The following is a 19,843-nucleotide window of genomic DNA, read 5'->3' on the forward strand; positions in this document are numbered from 1 at the left end:
AATGGAAACAGAATAATTACACATTTAATAAAAGCTATAAACTTTAGGAATTCTAAACCTCATCCTTCATTAACAGAAAAATTAGCCTGGAGCTTTCTCGCAGCCTCTGACTTTAAAGACAAAATATTGAGAACGGCAGATAACTGATCTACTTTAGAGACAGAATGGGGCTTTTTGCACTTTTACAATCTTTGTCTTCTTCTTTCTTCTTTCTTGGCCACTGTAATGCCTGCTAAGTATAGTCTTTTAATGATTTAATGAAGAATCATCATTCAAAAGCAGAACAAGATCATGGTTATAAGCTTATATTATCCTATTTAAATATTGCTGCCAGGGCATTGCCAGACCATGTCAATATACTTTATCCAGGGAGCAAGGAACTACAATTTGGTGAGGATTTGGCCCTCATTATATATGTCATCTGTGAACAAAAGAGATGTATAAATAAAAAAAATAAAAAATGTTTTATTACAAGATTTTTATAAGATTATGAGAAAAAAGAGATATATTCTGCCCGTTAAGAGCTGGAAGCAAGGACTCAATATCTGAGTTTCAGTTATGTCTGTGTTTTGCGGCATGAGACGACAAGCAACTGTCCAGGTTAATCAAAATTTGTCCAGTCTGAGATGATGTTGAGGCGCGCACTGTGTCTTGTTCTCAGAACCTGACAGAGAACAGAGACAGGCTTCAACCCAGCAGATCAGACAAGGTCCATTAGCTAAGGAATGGGACAGAGAGTACACAATAACCGCAGGAGAATACAATCTCTACTTTCACCTTCCTTTTCTCATTACCCTCTTTCAGCTCTTCTGTCTCGTTTTCTCCTCTGTGGCGTCTGTGCTGCTGTTGGACTCCCTCGCCTTTACATCTCCTTTCTTTACAGTCTTTTTTTCTTGCACTCTATCCTCTCACCATTCCTTTGTTCATCTCCAGGTCTTCAGCTTTGAGAATGCTGGAAAAGAAAATAATGGAACAGGGGAGTTGACGGCTCACTTTTCATTTTGACTATGGTATATTTTTCCCTCCTCTCCCTTCTTCTCTGTATTCTTAATATATTGGCCTTGAGGTCTTGCCGACCCAGACAGGGATGTGGGGGCTGAGCAGCACAAAGAGCTGCAGCTTTGAACACGTCATGCTCTATTACTTGCTTACACCAACAAACACGTGCACACATGCAATTCCCCTGTGCTCACGCATACATACACACACTTTCGTCACTCAGTCAGTGTGATGGGGCAAATATGTATAGCTTTATGGAAATTGGTATCTATGAGGTAGGGAGGGCTTAGAAGGTTAAAATTGTCTTTTTTCCCTCTTTCTGTTCCGGGGGACTTGGAGAGATAAAAGAGGAAGGCTAAGCCACTTAGCCCAACAGAGAGCAACGGATATTGCTGTTATTAAAGAATCAGAGGGAAGAGAAATATGAGAGAGCAGTGGTCTGAACAGTCGAAGAAAGTGATAGACAGAGAGCGGCAAACAGAGACACATTGAGAGCAAGGGAAAAGAGGAAGAAAGAGAATGAAAAAAGGTTTATACTGTATGGAAGAAAGAATGTTATTAGACGTAGAAATGTGGTGCACTTTTACCTGTTTTCAGGATATTCAGTTTTGAACACAATTGTTGCATTAGATTCTCCCTGAAAGCAGTTCTTTTCATTTGGAAACTCGCAGGAGGGGGGGGGATCACACTAACCCTAACCCTCCTCTATGTATTGATCTGTGTATGTGTTTTTTCCTGCTATAATGGCTATAATAGCATTTATTAATCACACATTCAATTATCCAATACAAGGCCTCCGTCAGCATTCAGCTGATTAAACTCATCAATCTACTTCATTAAATTAGCAGCTTCAAGAATTGGGAACAAGAGACCAAGTGCTTGTGGGCATTTTTAACAACTCTTATCTTTCAGTAACAGTTGGCTTTTTGTCCACATTGCCTGGACAGTGCAGTCTTTTCAAACGCTTCTCCAATTGTTTCAAAATGAATAAATATGAAGACCAACGGGCAAAGTGAAATTCTATTTAAATTTATTTCACTTGGTTTCCTTAGCATTCTCAATATGCTTATGCAGGGCCCAATTAACCTGTCTAACGTGAAGAGGGTCTAATAATCCACTACAGAACCCATCTTAATCATTGTGCCTGCATGATTGATTAGCACCATTTGCAGCTGAATGGACAGGTCGTAAAGGAGAATGAAATGGATTAAAGTGCTGTGCTGGACTTTACCTTATCTCTTAGGAAAGACGGAACGTTTTATTTAAACTCACAATTGCCTCGCCACACTTGTAATTGTTTTTGTCTGCTTCCTTTGCATTTGTTGGCAGACTTGTGTCCTGACAGTCTGTAGCCCTGCTGGCTGAATACAGTTTTGTTTTAGTTGAGTCAAGGGCATGGCTTATTAAATGTTATAGCTTTAGTCCACTATAGTGGAATATGTCACTACATCTCAATAGTATAAAACATTAAAGCTGCTATAATCAATATTTATGGAAAGGTGTCTGTCACTCGCAGTGATGAACCCACAGATACTTTAAATATCACCCGACTCTAAAGTTCCCTTCAGCTCTATGGAGCATTTTAGTGTCTTTCAGCGCATTGTTTTGGTTTTACAGCCTGCACCTGTTTTGTTTCAGTCTCTCACTGTTCTCATCAGCGTTGTTTTCAGCCACAGTATGCAGAAGTTTTAGCAATATATTTCTCACAACCAACTCTAGGCTGTGCCTGTCCAGTACCAAGCGGCAGACAGACTACATAGTGGAGCATTTAGGAGCAGCTAAAGAGATATTTTCCCTCAGGAGTTCTTGTAGACCAAAAAAAACCATTGGACATACATTCAGGTGGACAGAAACATGACTCTCAATTGCTCCGCGTTTGCTAGATGTGTAGATAAGCAGCTGTTTGCTAACAAGTTTGCCATATCAACTTAAAAGCTTATAATATGTCAGTGTTATGTTTGCACATTGTTTCCATTGGCTTGCAATATTTGCATTCGGAATGACAGCCTATTTGAAAATATTCTTTTTTTCCCCAGGAGAAGAGAAACGGAACAGAAAACGTAATGGACTAAAATCCATGTAAATCATTGCAGTGGCAGTAACTCAACATTGTAAAATAGACATATCAAATACATATTTGAAAGAAAAAATCAATGTTTGCATTATTATTTAACTGTGCCTTACTATTTTATTAACCGCAAAGCAGTCTGATACATGTGGGTTTGTGGGTATTTTACTTATTTAAATATGGTTAAAAATGGAAGCAGTAGCTTAGTAGAGCTTTTCAGAGTATGATTTCAAGCAATAAACACCTATGTGTAGCCTTGAGCTATTCCAAGATAACAGTAGATGTTAAGGGCTAAGGAGCAATGACATGTTCAGACTCTGAGGCTCTTTTATTAGCTGTGTATGCCGTTGCAAAATCAAACATTTTCATCCACAAAAAATATCTAAAAATAAATTTGACAATTTGTAATTTCTTTGAATGTTAGTGAACCCTTATTTTGAAGGCTCCTTGAGTCCAAGTCAGATGCTATTCTGATGTTGACAGCTAGTATATTGTAGTGGTTCGTTCGGGAGGCTTATTTTCCTCCTGGGAGAAGATGAGGGGTGTGGCAGTATTGCAGAGAGCCTGAGATAGCAGGGTTTTGAGAGCAGGAAAGAAGCATGTTTGGCAGAGCTCTGAAAGTAGCTGTGTTGTGATGTTATCTTATCTCCGCCACAGCACAGGGCACACAGGGATAAGAGTTTTCTGTGTTACTACAGCCACACACAAGCCAAGACCTAGACACAAACACCCCCACACAGACACAACCATCAAGATACACAAATGCACACCCAACAACCAAGGTCACAGTCACTCATTTGAGAGCTGCCGTAAGTATTGTGGGAGTCCTGTCTCCTCTGGTCTTCACAAATCACAGTGGCCCAGACCATATTCTGTACTATTAAAAAAGAAGGAAAGCATATTAAAGACTTCCCACCTTTTATCTTTCACATAGACAGCCATGTCCTATCACTCATAAGCCACCTGGGAAACTTTTTTCTTAACCTGAAACCTCTACATGTGTTTGATATTTGCCTCTCATGCTCCCTCTGAAAAGTGTGTCCTTGTGTGACACTGATAATGTAAGTACAAGCATGAAGTTTCACTAAAAAAGACTCGTTTAAGTATTGGGGCAAGGTCTTTGGTGTTTTTAACAGAGGGGATTACTTGGCACTATTTGGGTTGCCACTGTTACAACCTTCTGTGTCTTTGTCTGTGTCACTTTGGAGCCAGTTAAGTATGTATGGGAGAATTGTACTGTCATACATTTTCAACATTTATTGTAATAGTACAAATAATACAGTATTAAGCAAACTAGGGCTGGGTGATACAGTTATTAATATGATTATGATAATATTACTTAGGATTGAGTTCATTCTTGATCTTGGACTCTGCAGTTGACAAAGTAATCTCACATCAAGCTCCATGTTGGGAATAACTTATTTTGGACAACTTTTGTAGAACAATAAAACAATAAGATCAAACCATCGCAGTATGATTCTACTGAAGGTTGATAAACAATAATATTAGTGCTGAAACAGTTGATTAATTGATCAGTTGATTGACAGAAAATAATAGATAATCAATTAATCATTCAAAGCATTTACAAACTCTGGTTCCAGCTTCTCAAATATGAGGCTTTGCTGCTTTTCTCTGTTTTACATCAATGTAACTTGAATATTTTTGGGTTTTGGACTGTTGGTCTACCAAAACAAACAATTTAAAGATGTTTTTTTTTTTCTGTGGCACAAAACGATTAATTGTATCCAAAAAAAAACAAATCAGCACTCCAATTGAATTTGAAAATATTTTTTAGTTGCAGCTGATGATATTGAATAATCACCCAGGCCTAAAGCAAACATTCTGAAAAAAAATTTGCTCTGCACGCTACATAATCTGTATTGTCTTTGTACTACATACAAAACAGAGCCAAAGTAGGTACATATTTTGCCAGCAGCAGCAGTTTGATTTTCTATTACATCTGGTTGTAATCAGGCGTCTCGGAGATGTTTCCACCAGGATGTTGTTTGTGCTCACACCAAGCCGCTATCTGTGATTTGCAGGGAAGAATTTATTGTGACGTTGATATCAGAATATTTTACTGTTCTTGCTAAACTCAATATGTGAAGAATATTTGTGAGTAAACAACCTCTTCACACTCAATTAAATCCCTTTCAAACCCCAATTTAAGCCACCAACAATCCTGTGAGTGTGGGAAAAAAAACTGGAGGAAAAAGTTTGTTTCTACTGTTAGTTGTCCTCGCAGCTTAGCTCCCAACCCTTCTTTTCTTATCTCTGCTCCACATACACACCTCTTCTCCTCCTCCTCAATCACCTCTCATTTACTTTCTATCTCTCAGAGTCCCCTCTCTGAGCTACCTGCCTATTATGTTTCCTCCATGTGAGCTGCTAGGAAATCATTGGAACGGAGCAAACCATTTATTAGGTGTAATTTAATTTGTTTTCAGCAGGATTCTCCATTTCAGCACGAGGGTACATTTGTCGGCAGGAGGCTGTGTGAAATTGTCATTGCAGTGGTCCAAAAATTTAACTTTTACAGAAACTTACTCCCTGAAATAAGCTTTTTTTTTTAACTAGAACAAAAAGGAGGAAGTACATCTCAAGGCCTGTGAGCAGACTGTTACATCCCACCCTCATATTTTCCACTTCTCTTGTTATCTCTCCAGATGGTACTGTATTTACGATCCCACTGAACCCAGCATGTTATCATCTGCTGCTCAGTCAGTGTTGCATGGCTGCACTCGTCTGTTTGATAAGTCTGAAAGTGTGAGACTATATCAAAGTGAGTCGTCCCATCTAATCAACTTGCCTCGTAGCATCTTAAACTACATTGCCTCCTCACAAAGCAATCACACACTCCGATAGGCAATGAAGTCCTCAGGGGTCACACTTATATTAAAACAAGAATAATTATACTGTTACACGCAATGCTTACTCCCTCTATTTAGTGTTATAACCTGCTTTGAGCTGTGGCAAGGATGATTAGTTGACATGAGGTTAAGAAAAGTGTCTTTTCGTACCTTTTCGAGTCGGTTTTTCTGTACTGTTGGACCTGGAGTGTGTGTGGATGGCTGTATGCATGTGTCTATTTCAGTGTGAGCTGCTTTTTAAGAAGATGAGCAGGATATGCGGCATTGCTAATTGCCTTCTCTGTAAAGATAATTCCTGCAGGGTTATAGCTCCCAGCAACTCACTTTATTCTGCCGATCACTCAGCTAATTTAATTTCCGACCCCAAGGAAATGCCCGGTTTGACCCCGTACTCTCGCCTTCAATCGCTTCTCTGTTTTCAGAACTCTCTCTCCTGCTGACACTCCTAACATAGCTGCTCTCTATCTCTTGCTTTCCCTCTCCTGCAGGGAAGAATGGGAAAGTGTTTTGTTTTGCAGCAATCACCTAATTAGCCGTTGAGAGTGTTGTTAATCTCGTCCATAAGTTGAACGTAAACATCTGCTCTTGTTCTTTGTTTGTACGTCTGAGTGTGAATTAATCATAAGTGCCTCTTTCATAATATAACAAAAGTCAAAGCAGACTTAAGCAGAACTGGTTAATTAATAGATATTTCTGTGAGGGGACCAGCCAATTCGATACCCCACCTCATTCAGAATACAGCAGGTTCCTTCGAAGTTCATTAGCGCTGACAATATAAAAAGACAAGAGTCAAATAAGCACATACCTGCAGAGAAAATGCATTAATTATCCCTTTCTCAAATCTACTGTTGAAAATAAACTCTGCATTGCAAAAACTTAACTGGATAACTCGCACTGTCTTTTCCATTATAATCTTAACAAAGGAACAAAGTCATTCGTTTTTGGTAACACTAACCTTTACATACAAGTCAAAGCCCCTTTAACCCATTGCTTTGCATTTCTCCTGCAGGTACTACGGTCAGAACTGAAGGAACGAGAGCACTTGGTGATCACTACTTTGGATCAAGCACGAATGTTTCTCGCTGACCAGCCCATCGAGGGTCCTGGAGAGCCACGCAAGAACCTCCAGCCAAAGACAGGCACGTTTACACTCTCCATAAAAACTGTTAAAACATACTCCCCTATATAATAGACACTGTGTCATTACTGACAGGTGTAGTGTTGCACAGTTGTAATTTACACATCTATAAAATGCAACTAATTGTATTGTGGGATTGTTACCAGGAAGTAGTGAGCATACCATGGACACTCCTTTTTTCGTTCCACTGTGTGAATTTTTCAAGGCACTATAGTAGTGGATACATTTCACACTCAGTGGGTGAAAAAAGTGCTACTGTACATACTTTATGAATACATGTCCTGTGTCTTACACCCATAAGTCACCCGAATGTCCTTGTAGACTCCTTTTTAACCAGCTGGGAGAACCAGATCCACATGGTGTCTGATTCAGCACATTCTGTACCAAAAAGCACTTAGACATTCACAGCAAGCCTGTCTGGTTGTCTTAAAACCAAATGTAAGGACTTATTTGGCCCAGTTTTGAGGTTAAGTGATCTATAGAAACACCACTCAGTGGTAATATTGGTATTACCACTGAGCTGATGGTAATACCAATATCTAACAGAGCACCCGAGAATGAAATATGCACTGACTCATTCAGCATTCCCTCTCTGTATCTATCGGATGCTGCAGGGAAGTCTGAGTTAAGTCAGCACATTTCACTTCAAACTAAAACCCTACTGTGTAAATAATTAAACCGACCCAAAGGTCTGTGTAGGGGTGTGGCAAGACTTCAGAGCGCATTCTGACAGGCTTTTTGCCTGTGATCTTTGATACGGATATCAAGCCTCGTCTCATTGTATAAACAGATAAAAAGCTGATCTAAGATAAGGGGCTGCACTTGTTTAATCAATGGAGATGGGATTTCTTATAGTGACTATGTAGCAAAGTCTTAACAACTTCAGTCGTCTTACATTGTCTCTCTTAGTAATTAAGGATTGTCTATTCCACTAAATTGACTTTTATTGTTTTGTTTGTACGCCACATTCTTCATCCCAAAAGACAGACACCATCACATTGTGTGTGTGTGTGTGTGTGTGTGTGTGTGTGTGTGTGTGTGTGTGTGTGTGTGTCTTCATGAGGTGCCATCTGCAGTACATCTCACAGATGTCTGCGTTGTGTGTGTATGCATGTGAGGGAGGGAAAGAGGGAAAAGAGAGGTGCAACAGGTCAAGATGGTAATCCGTATCACTACCCTAGAGATGAGACCTTCAAACTCATAAAAGCTGCTCATCTTTTTTGTAGTTGAAATGGGTATTTTGGGAGCACTCTTTTCTTCTGCCCACTCTATTCTTTCCTCTCGTCTGCATCCTGCAATATGTCTCTCACCCTTTTTTTCTTTTCTTTTGGTCACTTTCATCATGCCTTGACTGCCTTCACTTCCACCCTCACTGTTATTAAGATCCTGTTTCTCTTTTTTAAATACCTTCTGCCCTCCTCTTCTCCCTCCTCATCTTGAGTTTTACTTATTTGCGTAAACTCAGCTAATATCAGACAAAAAACGACATGAATAATGGAAACTAATGTGCAGGAAGAGGGGAATTGCCCAAGCAAGGCTTATTCTGTACCTTAAGATGTTATTATAAAAAAATGACAGAGCTCCTCCATATGTTAGGAACTCTATCTTATGGAAATTGAATGGTGAAAAATTCGGGGAAATGAAAGTGACTTTTGAGTTGAGTCCGAGAATCTGACATGAAATTATCTGGAGAAAGTTTCTCTCTCTTCTTTGAATTGTAACTTGTATATGAAAGTACATAAATAGAAAAATGAATATCATAATATTGAAGAAGTTCAGGTTTCTAAAGTAAAAAGAGCCAGTTGGATTCAAGGATTTGAATAGGTTTTGTTAAGGGTTGTAGAAAATATCCCTGGCGATACCATGTAGTATTATGGAAACTAAGTATATATAAGAGCCATGAAACAACAAAATAACTTCCTTCTCTCTCGTACTTTTCTTCCTCCAGACCTCACCCCAGAGGAGAAGGCCCGAGGGTTGGCCCGGGCCATCCGCAAGCAGACCGGCGAGGTGAGGGAGCGGTGGGAGCGTCTAAAAGGACATATGGGTGGCTGGCATAGTCAAGTGGAGCAAGCCCTGGAGCGACTCCAGGAGCTGCAGAGCTCCATGGACCAGCTGGACCTGCGGCTGACCCGGGCAGAGGAGACCAAAGCTACCTGGCAGCCTGTGGGGGATCTGCTGATCGACTCTCTGCAGGACCACATCGACAAGACCATGGTGAGTCAGAGAAACAGCACTGCTGTTGTGTGCATTATTGCCAACACACCATACACATCAAGACATTAGGTCAGAAGTTTGACACCCCCACCCTTCTGTACATCATTACAGCATGCAGCACTGAATCAACTTGAATAAATCTAATCTTTTCTTTAACTTGTGGGATAAGACCAACTGATTTAACAGTATAGTCGGTGCTGCCAATTGTGATTTGATTCAGTAAAAGTATCAGCTGAAACTACACATCCATAAGATATGTGCGTGCAATAATGCGAGTGGGATGAGTTTTTTTTTACACAATTTCCACCTCTCCATTTTTCTTTTTGGAACAAAACCATTTGATTTCAAGATTTACTTGGTTTGATGACTCTGTCATTGTTGTTTGCAAATGCCACTCATCAAATTTGAGGAAGTCATTTCCAAGTCCAAGAAACAAGTAATACATATAGTTTACAAGCAGACAAATGACAATAAAAAAAAATGTTGTGACGAAGGAGAAATGGAGAACAGAGGAGAAACAGTGGCACCAAAAATAGTCAAATAGTGATTCACAGATTTCAGAGCAAAGGCAACTCCTTCACTGTTGCATCAATTTGGCTGTCTTTTAAACCACCTTACTAATTAATGATTAATGGACAGTCTGGCCATTTATATCTCCTAATATCATTGTCATATAGACATCCACAACTATTAATGTGGACGCAGTCTTCTCCAGTATATGACACACTCAAAGTATGTAGGCATTAAGTTTATATTGACAGCCACAGTAGATATGGATATTAATGGATATTACAGTACAACAAAACTCAATATACAACTTGATGAGTCTCCGATTAGACATCATAAACAACAGCAATTAAGATGAAACTTAAGATAACCTACATTCTGTGCAACAGGAACTCAGTTATTGTTTGTGAAAGCACAAACATCATAATTAAGTAATTAGTTAGCCTAAGTTTCTAATTGTTATACAGTTACAATATAAATGTTTCACACTGCAACAACATTAAACGTTCTGTTCAGACCTTCAGAGAGGAGATCGCCCCGTTCCGTCAGGATGTAAGACTCGTCAATGAGCTTTCTGCAGAGCTGACACCGTTGGACATCCAGCTGTCCTCCACCGCCTCCAGACAACTGGACCAGCTCAACATGAGATGGAAACTGCTACAGGTAGTTTAAATCCTCCCGAATCATCTGCAATCATTTGTTCACACTTGCCTAAATGAATGCCGGTTTCAATATATCTTGATCCTCTTTCTTCCTTTTCCTTCATTTTCCTACTGCCTGCCTGTGTGTCTCGCTGTGTGCATGCTGATTTCACTTTGTGTCAGCCAAACACACAGGGGACTGACAGTTGTCCCTCTACCTGTGTGCAGGTTTTATTTGAACGCAGCTCTGTGCTCGCTGCAACACTTTGTCAGTGCACATCAGTGGACACTGTCACAGAACACCAGTCAGATTCTTGGTAGTCTCGCTTTGCCAGACCCTCCTCCAAAGCCTGCGGGAGGAGGGTCTGGCTACTCCACACAGCATTCGGGGATGGGAGGAAAACGTGCTCTGGTTTATTGGCATTTCTTTAAACCAATCACAATCGTCTTGGGCAGTGCTAAGCACCGGAGAAAAGCCGTGGTGCCGCTGCAAAATAGGCTCGGAAGGAACTTGTTTTGGTGGAACGTGTACGTTTAAAAGTTGTTTTAGTTGTGCAACAGAAAACACAGATTGGACAGATAGTCTAGCTAGCTGTCTGGATTTACCCTGCAGAGATCTGAGAAAAGGTTAACCATAGTCCTCATAAATTGACCAGAGTTTAAAATGCCAACACAAAGGAAGCCCAAGGCAATGGATATCCGGCCTAAATGAGAGAAATCTGGCGGATTTCCCGGCGGCAACGGAGCAATCCCGGAAGTGGAACGTCAAGGATATAGACTACATTCTTGGCTCTTCACGCACCTGAATGTCTTGGCATGATCCGCTGGGGGACTCGCTGAGTGTTTCTCAGAGTGGAGCATGTCTCTGTCCTGGAGGGAAAGGTGTGGAGGAGTCTCTTTACAAGTCATCAGAAGGAAAGAGACGTGATGTTTGGTGTGAATTAGGGAGTTAAATTCCTTTATCTTAAGTTTGTATGTATGTACAATTCAAATCAGCGGGTGTGTGAGTTGTGAGTTTATGTACTTTCCGACACGTTCTCCTTATCAAGCAAGGTGAATGGTCCCATGTCTTCATTTGGTTACACTGTGTCCTCATAAGCCCTGATTTAAACATTAGCTCTGGTTTTCTTTTAGTGATTGTCAAGTTATCTGATCTTTAACATATGTACAGTCCTTGTTTGGATTATAACAGAGGTAGGTGGAGAGCAAAGGTGATGTAAAAGTATTTTGAGCCTTTAATATTATTGACCAAGCTGGCTGGTGATGCCTTTGGTGCCCAGTGGTAGGCGGATTGAATGCAGACCACACCACCATGGCATCAATTTGAATGATACCAGGCAGCCAAAGATAGAAGATGATTTCAAAGACACTGTCATGGAAACTTTTGCAGACTTCATTTAAAGTTTTTGTCGTATACAGCCATGCAGCATTGTTGCTGTCGATAAATGAGCTGGGGCAGAAAAAAAGCAGGAAAGGGAGTTGTGTGTTGAGAAAAAAAATGAAATCTTGGAAGGAAAGTTAAAGTCATCCCTTTTTAAGCGTGACACTGCCGCAGAGAGAAACTGGGTAGCTGGGCTAATTTGTAGCCTTGTGATATTGCCCATACTGTACAGACACCCACTAATAGTCTTTCTGCCTGGAGAATGACCATAACTCAAATACTGAGTCAGAGGAGGGCAGAGTTTCAGTGGACTGCACACTTCTCTCTGTTGTTCGCTCTTTTTATTTCTTTGTCTGCAGGAAGGCGACAGTTTTACTAATAAGCCAGGTTTGACTGTGTAGTTTGATGATATGGTTTTAATATGCAGACAGCTCCCATCTTTCTCTCAGTGGGACAGTGGCCATGATAGCCATTAGTGGCCAAAAAGAAACTGAGCTACTGGCCTTTCTGTGCCTATTTCCAAGATCCCTGTGTGGACATCTGGCTGCCATAACGCCTGAGGTGTGTGTGTGTGTGTGTGTGTGTGTGTGTGTGTGTGTGTGTGTGTGTGTGTGTGTGTGTGTGTGTGTGTGTGTGTGTGTGTGTGTGTGTGTGTGTGTGTGTGCGCGCGTGTGTGTGTGTGTGTGTGTGTGTGTGTGTGCGCGTGTGTGTGTGTGCGCGTGTGTGTGTGTGTCTTAATATTACAGACTGCCAATACTGTCCTGCTAGTCAGCCTGATGGAGTAAAGCAACCCCACAGCCACGTAGGGCACAGGTGCACTGCCTGAGAGGTCAACCCACAGCTTTCACAGGGGTACAGGAGTGATAACTCAAAGCTGTATGAATCTCACATTTCACTGAGTGCACTGCATGCAAAGTTGTACTGGCATTATTGGGAATGATTATTACCGTAATAATTATAAGGAAAAATACATCTATGGTATTTTTTGCACAGGGTGCTTTGGGGTCTTGTCCTGGTTTACATGCAACATGAAACACTACATGATTCTTAAGTTATTCAGGTTTCTGATCAATGTTTCATACCAACATGTTTTTGACTACTGTATATCACAATATGTACCTGTGAGGATATCATTCAGATCGCTCACTCCTAACTTCACATGGCAGTTAGGGACGGTTCGTTATTTATTTAAGGGGCCACCGGAGGAGTTTTGGGACCTTTTAGTCGAAATAGACCTGACCCTCCCTTCACCAGCAATACATTTTGGATGACTTTCCAAAATGATATGGAAAAAAGGGATGACCCTCCCCAACAATTTATTGATGCCTTCTGTACTGGTTTACGCTTGGCATACCAGACATACAGATAGTCATTGTTTTTTTTACAGCCATGATATACGTGACTAAACCTCTGCATTCTCATCTTATGCATCACACTCCTCTCTTATGGTGTGGTGGCCATTTCAGTAGATTTACTCACTAACATTGGATAAGCATGGAAACTAAATGCACACTTCCTGCATTACTTCAAATACTAAGTTACTCATCTAGTAAACTAGTATTCACATGAAATAAAACAATAAAACATTGAGACCATTCAGCAAAGCACACTGGGTAATTCAACACTGGTTGCTATGGACTCGTCACTAGGCTTCCTCAGTCATTGTATATTTTAGCATATAGGTAAAGCTGCCAAAGCTGAACATTATCCAAAACTCCATTTCTCAGATGAGCGTCAATTTGGGAGCTTGCATGCTACCAGTTCTTCCTTCTCAAATGCCTTGAAAAGGCTGTCGTTTATATATATATATATATATATATATATAATATCACCGGGACTGAAAAGATATTTGAGTTGGGTATGGCTGCAGCCTGGAGACCTCCCGTCTCATGCCCTCCCGGCTTGGTGCAGTCCGCAAACTTTGACTTTTCAAAATAAAAGCTTGCGTCTGGCCCGTTATGTTTTCGTACGGTGTTTTGGATGTTTTTTTTAACTAAACAGTACAGCAATCATGCTAATGAATACAATTATTTTTTTCATCAGATGTCTTAGTTACAACACGATGGAGCTAGCAAAGAAGTTTTGTGTTTATATGTGCGAGCGGGATTTATTCAGTTTGGGAAATCCCACGGTCTCTAAAGCTACAGTTCAAATTGTCTGGCTGACTAAACGGTGAGGGACCCATCTGCTAGCGATAGGGGCCGAGACTGCGAGAGCTACATGGAGCTACATGGATAAATATGCACCAAACAAGCCACTTTGAAATGTTGCTGTTCTCACGAATACAAAAGTTGGGTGACCCTCCCCCTAGACTAAAAGAATTGGATGACCCTCCCCTCAACAAGAATAAAAAGACATGACCCTCCCCTATTTTCCTCCGGTGGTCCATTCCATAAATATAGAACGTCCCTTATCTGCTTATGGAGTCTGTTGAAAGCAGGATATGATGTTTATTATTTAACGGAAGTACATTTCCAGGATAAAGCCTGACACCACGGCTTTGCCCCTCACCTTCCGCTCCCTGTGTGATGCCATTCTCAAAATCCCTTCACTATGGGAAACAACAACAAACTTCCAGCTGGCAAGCTACATGCTGAAAATTGCAAGTTTTGAAGAAAATATGGACCATGCAACTTGGTTCTTTCGGTGAATGATTGTAAAGATTTACAAAGAATATGTTTACAGCATTTACTATCTAACTGGGATTTTTCGGGACGGATTGGTAGGATTGCTGTAGATGTAGTAGAAGTACACTTGGTAAGAGCAAATTACGTTTAGCCATGTATCCAGCTAATTTAAGCTTATGTTTGTGTATTGTGTGGACAGTTAACTTTAATATTTAATATTTTATGTGCCGTTTTCTTTTGTGGGGTGCAAATGTTCCACCAAAAAAAGTTCCTTCCTGGGATTATTTTGCAGGGCCACCATTTCTGCGTCCGGAATGAAGCGCAAACGGCGATTGTAATTGGTTTAAAGAAATGCAAACAACCCATCATTACAGGGTATCTACCTTCTGCCTAGTTTTTTTTTCAATTGTCTGTCTCACACACATCTAAAAATAAAGGCTTTAGTTTTTATCAATACAGCTGTCCAAATGGATTGCTCACAACTGTGACCATGAGCACATTCTAGTTTATCTTCTTCTACTAACTTACATGTGCAACTATACATTGTAGCTCTTTCAAACCACTCCTCAATGCACTGCAATACTGTGACTGACTGCTTCCAGTGTAAATACTGATGAAGGGCTGCCACTGCTGCTGCTGATGTGCTGCTTCCGCTACACGGCTGGTGTAGACGAGGTGTAACCAGGATAGTGTGCTGTGCATGTAATCACACTCTGTGTTAGCTGCAGTGGGTAGAAACAATGGGAACTAGAGATTGGGGCAAGATCTCTTCAGTTCAATTAGTTCAAAGTGATTTTCAACTGTGCTATATACTTTCTATACAATGCTATACATATCGGTGAACTGCTGTACAAAGGTAAATAACATAAAAAATACATATATTAATTGTATACTCATTTAAGATAGCTTTGGGTTTTGTAGCAACTCCACTTCAAACTTAATTGCAGTGAAATTGAATTCATTCCAACCATGACGCAAACTCCAGCCACTGTAAAACAGTTTCTCTGAGTGCAACTTTCAGGCTCACAGCTGACTGTCCTCTCTCCTGTCTGTCTGTCTGTCTGTCTGTCTGGTCATCGTGCAGGTGGCGGTGGAGGACAGACTGAAGCTGCTTCAGGAAGCCCACCGAGACTTCGGCCCCTCATCCCAACATTTCCTCTCCAGTAAGTACAGAGCCAATTACCACTCTTAGGCAATTGGAACATTTTGAGGGGACTTGGTTTGTTTCCACTCAGTTACACTGTTTCGCATACCCCTTAATTTTTTTTCACAGGCTTCACAGTTATGCTTCACCAGTGGATGTGTACTACTCTCTCTCTCACACACACACACACACACACGCACACACACACACACACACACACACACACACACACACACAGACAAGTTTGCAGACGAGGCACTTCACTCTTGAATAATGCAAGGCTTAATTACAACTCTCCACTGACTCCGTTCCTCTTTCTCCCTCTTTAGAGTGGTCATTAGCAGAGAGAGAAAAAACAGAGAGAGTTAGAGACAGAGAGAGCTATAGAGAGAAAAGATAAATGCACGAGTGTGAACATTAAACAAAGCAGCCAGTCTCTCTCTCTCTCTCTCTCTCTCTCTCTCTCTCTCTCTCTCTCTAATGTCATTTTTCTATAATCATATAGCCATTAGTGTTCTTTCTGCTCCTGCTGATTTGCTTTGCTGGCTGTCAGACACAGAGACAAAATGGACGGTGTTTGATTCAGAGCAGGTGGTAAGCTCGGCTTGCCGTGCCATGTCACCATTAGACATGAATTTACCCAGTAAGCCCTGCTGAGAGCTCAGCAACCGCACCAAACAAAACAGCACTCTGTCTCTTCTTTCATCTTCCGGGCACTATGACACTATCTACTCCATCATACATTCCCTCTCATTACACTAGTAGCTTAATATTCCCTCAGGGATCAATAAAGTACTGCGTCATTATCTTGTCCTATCCATCTCGTATATCTCCCAATCTCGCTTAATCTCTTTCTCTTACTGTCTTTTCATCTCTCGATCTGAGCGTAGAGAGGCGGGAAAGTAGGAGGGCAATAAATCAAGCAACATTTCTGCTCCGTATTGCTCTTGAGACCTTCTCATGTCTTATATCTGGCAGGTTTTAACAATGTCATTTTTAAGAAGTCCTTCGTCTGTCAGAATTTGAATGTCTTCTTTCGTGTCCACACAGTTTAAACATAAACCTGGACACGTGGCACCTTTTATCAACAGTTTTTTCTCTGTTTTTTTTAATTTATTTTTCCTTTGATGCCCTATTGTCTCCCTCCTCCCTCTTTCTGCCAAGAAAGCAATACCCATTAACTTTTTTTTCTTCAATTTTATGCACCGTAAGAGTCTCTTTTACATAGATAGACTATGTTATTATGGAAGTGTTAGATGTGAGAATTATTTCAAGTCAAGCCCAAACACTAAATGGATTACTGTATAGCATGGTAGAAATGTGCAATGTTTACAGTATTAAGATGGAGTTTCGATTTTGACTCCTTGAATTTTTTTCTTTCTCTCCATCTCTTCTTTATCTGTCTTCTCTCTCTCTCTCTCTCTCTCTCTCTCTCTCTCTAGCTTCTGTACAGCTCCCCTGGCAACGTGCAGTTTCTCAGAATAAGGTTCCATATTACATCAAGTAAGTGGCGAGAAATGGCTTTGATAGCTATTTTTGTATGTATTTGTGTGTGTGTGTGTGTGTGTGTGTGTGTGTGACGATGATTATTCTACACTGGTTGGCATTCAAGGCAGAGCAGTCAGGATATAATGTAAAAATGCTTTTGCTTAAAAAGAAAAACCCACTTCCTTTGATTTCTTTTGGTATTTATCCCCATCTCCATTATTGGTGGTTTTAAATTTGTTTTGTGTGTGACCCCTTAACACAATGCATTGTCTATTTGTTGTCAGAGGGTGCATGTCTGTGAGGTGAGTACTTGAGTGATTTTCTTGTCTCAGATTGTTTTGACAAATTGTTAGAGGTCAAACTATGAAGTGTTTTTTTTTAATGAAAGCAAAGGTTAGAGAAAAGTCTGAAAAATGAATAAAGTATGTGTAGCAGAATTTAGTCTTTTTCCTTACCCCGGGTACATATCTTTTGACCCCTTGGATTTTGTGATCACTGTTGGGGTCTCGATCCCCAGGTTGGGAACCACTATCCTAGAACTGAGAACCTGTTACCTGTAGATTATGCAAGTTTGTAAAAATATCAGCAAAAGACAAGCAAGTTAATGCAATCAAGCCAAAATATACTGAATAGTTAGTCATTTAATCTTTTGACGACTTTAACTGGCATCTTTGGAGGGAAAATTTATGGATTTGTAGAGTTGTTAAATTCTTCTCAATGTAGACTGAATTGTGGGCAGTATCATGCAGATGGAGTCGATATTTTTTATTTTATTTTGCATTTCAAAAATTGTTATAGTTTACTGTGAAATAGCCCATTATCTCAAACACGTTTCTGTGTGGAATCTAATACTTTTTAACCTTTTTACATTAAAGCTCCCAATTGCAAGCTACTTTCGGCCCATTTGCTCCTGTGTGTATTTTAAAATTCAAGCCGTTTCACCTGCACATTTCTCATTCAGTCCAGCATTTGCACCTCCGTTTGAATAGATAACACCCAACTAAATCCCAGGGGCAGCTTCCCACACTGTTCTTTTAGTGACTATAACAACTTTAGCTCAACGTCAATTTTTTTGCCAAATCAGGCCAAACAGCAGGTTTCTAATAAAACAGGTAGAGAAAAGTTTTCTGTTGTGGCAACCAAGACAGCTTCTCTACTGTTCAGGAAGTGTCGGTTCTGAAAGTTTATAGGACCACATTATTCAGAAATCATGTAACTGTATGTCAGTAAACTGCTGACTAACTAAACCTGAATTCATCCTTATTTTAGAAAAATCTTTGGGTAGCAGTTTCAGCTATCACTTGTCAGTCTTGCTTTCTTTGTTTCTTTCTGTGGTTTCTGTTGGGATTTAGGGATTTGTGATTAAGGATGATAAAACTGGTGTAATATATAGGTCTGCACCCTTAAATCGCCTTGTGCCCAGAGTCTAAATGTCACCGTCTCAGTTAAATTGTCAACTAGCCATTTTTTCTAAAAGCTCCCCTTGTGCAATTGTGTTGTGTTGAGTTGAATGTTGTTATGTCTTATTATTTTTGCTATTTTTATTTCTGCGATGTATTGAATGTTGTTGTGTTTGGTGGTTGTATGGTATAGCTGCACAAGCTTTGGGTGGACTCCAGGAAGAATAGCTGTGGCTATGGCCCCAGCTAATGGAGATCCCAATAAATCAAATCAAATTGTCCACAGAACAACCCAAAATAAAAAGCTTCAGCCACAGACTTGTCTCAGTGATAGGAAAAACGTCTCCAAAAAGTTTTAATACAAAGCATTTATATTTATGTTTAGTATTGTCAAAACTTAAATTGGTAACGTTGTATTATTATCAGTTAGTGTACAGTTGGGACTGTTTTCAAAGACTCTTGCTTGGTGGTGCATTTAAGTGCTTCTGGACAGCTAATAAAACGTTAATCAATCATAAAACCAGCAATTTAAAACCGTTGATTCAGTTCATTGAATCATTGAAAATCATGAGTTGAGTTCATTTAGAATGAGTTCAAGACAAAACGTTTTCTGACAGCCGATAAAGACACAGACAGAGATGGAGAAAAAAGGGATTTAGACAAAGCGAGAGGGGGAGGGACACCTGCGCTGTGTTTGGGCCTGCAGCTTGGCACTAGAGGGAGATCGGAAATGAAAGCCAGAGACGAGCAACAACTTGGAGGACAGGCTTATAACTTTAAAGTCAACAACAGCCTGTGATCACAGATGTGCCCAGCCAATGAACCTGCATCCACCCACTCGCTCAAATAAAACACAAGGGCATTCGCACAAAACAACACACACACACACACACACACACACACACACACACACACACACACACACACACACACACACACACACACACACACACACACACATGCATTTAGACACACATATAGAGATACACATCCTTTCACTGGCAAGGAAACGCTCACACACACCCAAAGATGCATATGAACTCCAACTGGAACCAAACTCAAACTCGCTAACCAAACACACACACACACACACACTGTTCTGAGCACACACCATATGTTCAGTTGATGCCTTTAGGTTGGTTGGACCAGGTTTTTCCTCTCCATGGAGGCTTTCACATTAAATTGCCTTTCAGGAACAGGAAGAAGACAATCAATCCTCCTTCAAATTTCCCCTCAGTGTGTGGCTTTTCATTCTCATTTCATTTTAAAATGAAGATAGTCTGCTGTGCTATACACTGCCCTCTCTCCGATCCTCTCTCACACACAACTATACACGCAGACTGGTGCACACTCATGCAAACCC

At 40.5% G+C, this 19,843-nt stretch overlaps 1 protein-coding gene across 8 annotated transcripts in view; it reads left to right on the forward strand.

Moving 5' to 3' along the window:
- utrn (utrophin) overlaps positions 1-19,843 on the forward strand; it is a 190,884-nt gene that overhangs the window by 117,038 nt on the left and 54,003 nt on the right. For all 8 annotated transcript variants that reach the window (XM_031322136.2, XM_031322135.2, XM_031322140.2 and 5 more), the window contains 5 exons: positions 6,947-7,076; positions 9,024-9,292; positions 10,316-10,462; positions 15,533-15,611; positions 17,035-17,095. In XM_031322136.2, coding sequence (XP_031177996.1) covers positions 6,947-7,076; positions 9,024-9,292; positions 10,316-10,462; positions 15,533-15,611; positions 17,035-17,095 — 686 coding nt within the window. The remainder of the gene's footprint in view (positions 1-6,946; positions 7,077-9,023; positions 9,293-10,315; positions 10,463-15,532; positions 15,612-17,034; positions 17,096-19,843) is intronic.

Source organism: Sander lucioperca, chromosome 19, assembly GCF_008315115.2.
Source record: "Sander lucioperca isolate FBNREF2018 chromosome 19, SLUC_FBN_1.2, whole genome shotgun sequence".
Taxonomy (NCBI): domain Eukaryota; kingdom Metazoa; phylum Chordata; class Actinopteri; order Perciformes; family Percidae; genus Sander; species Sander lucioperca.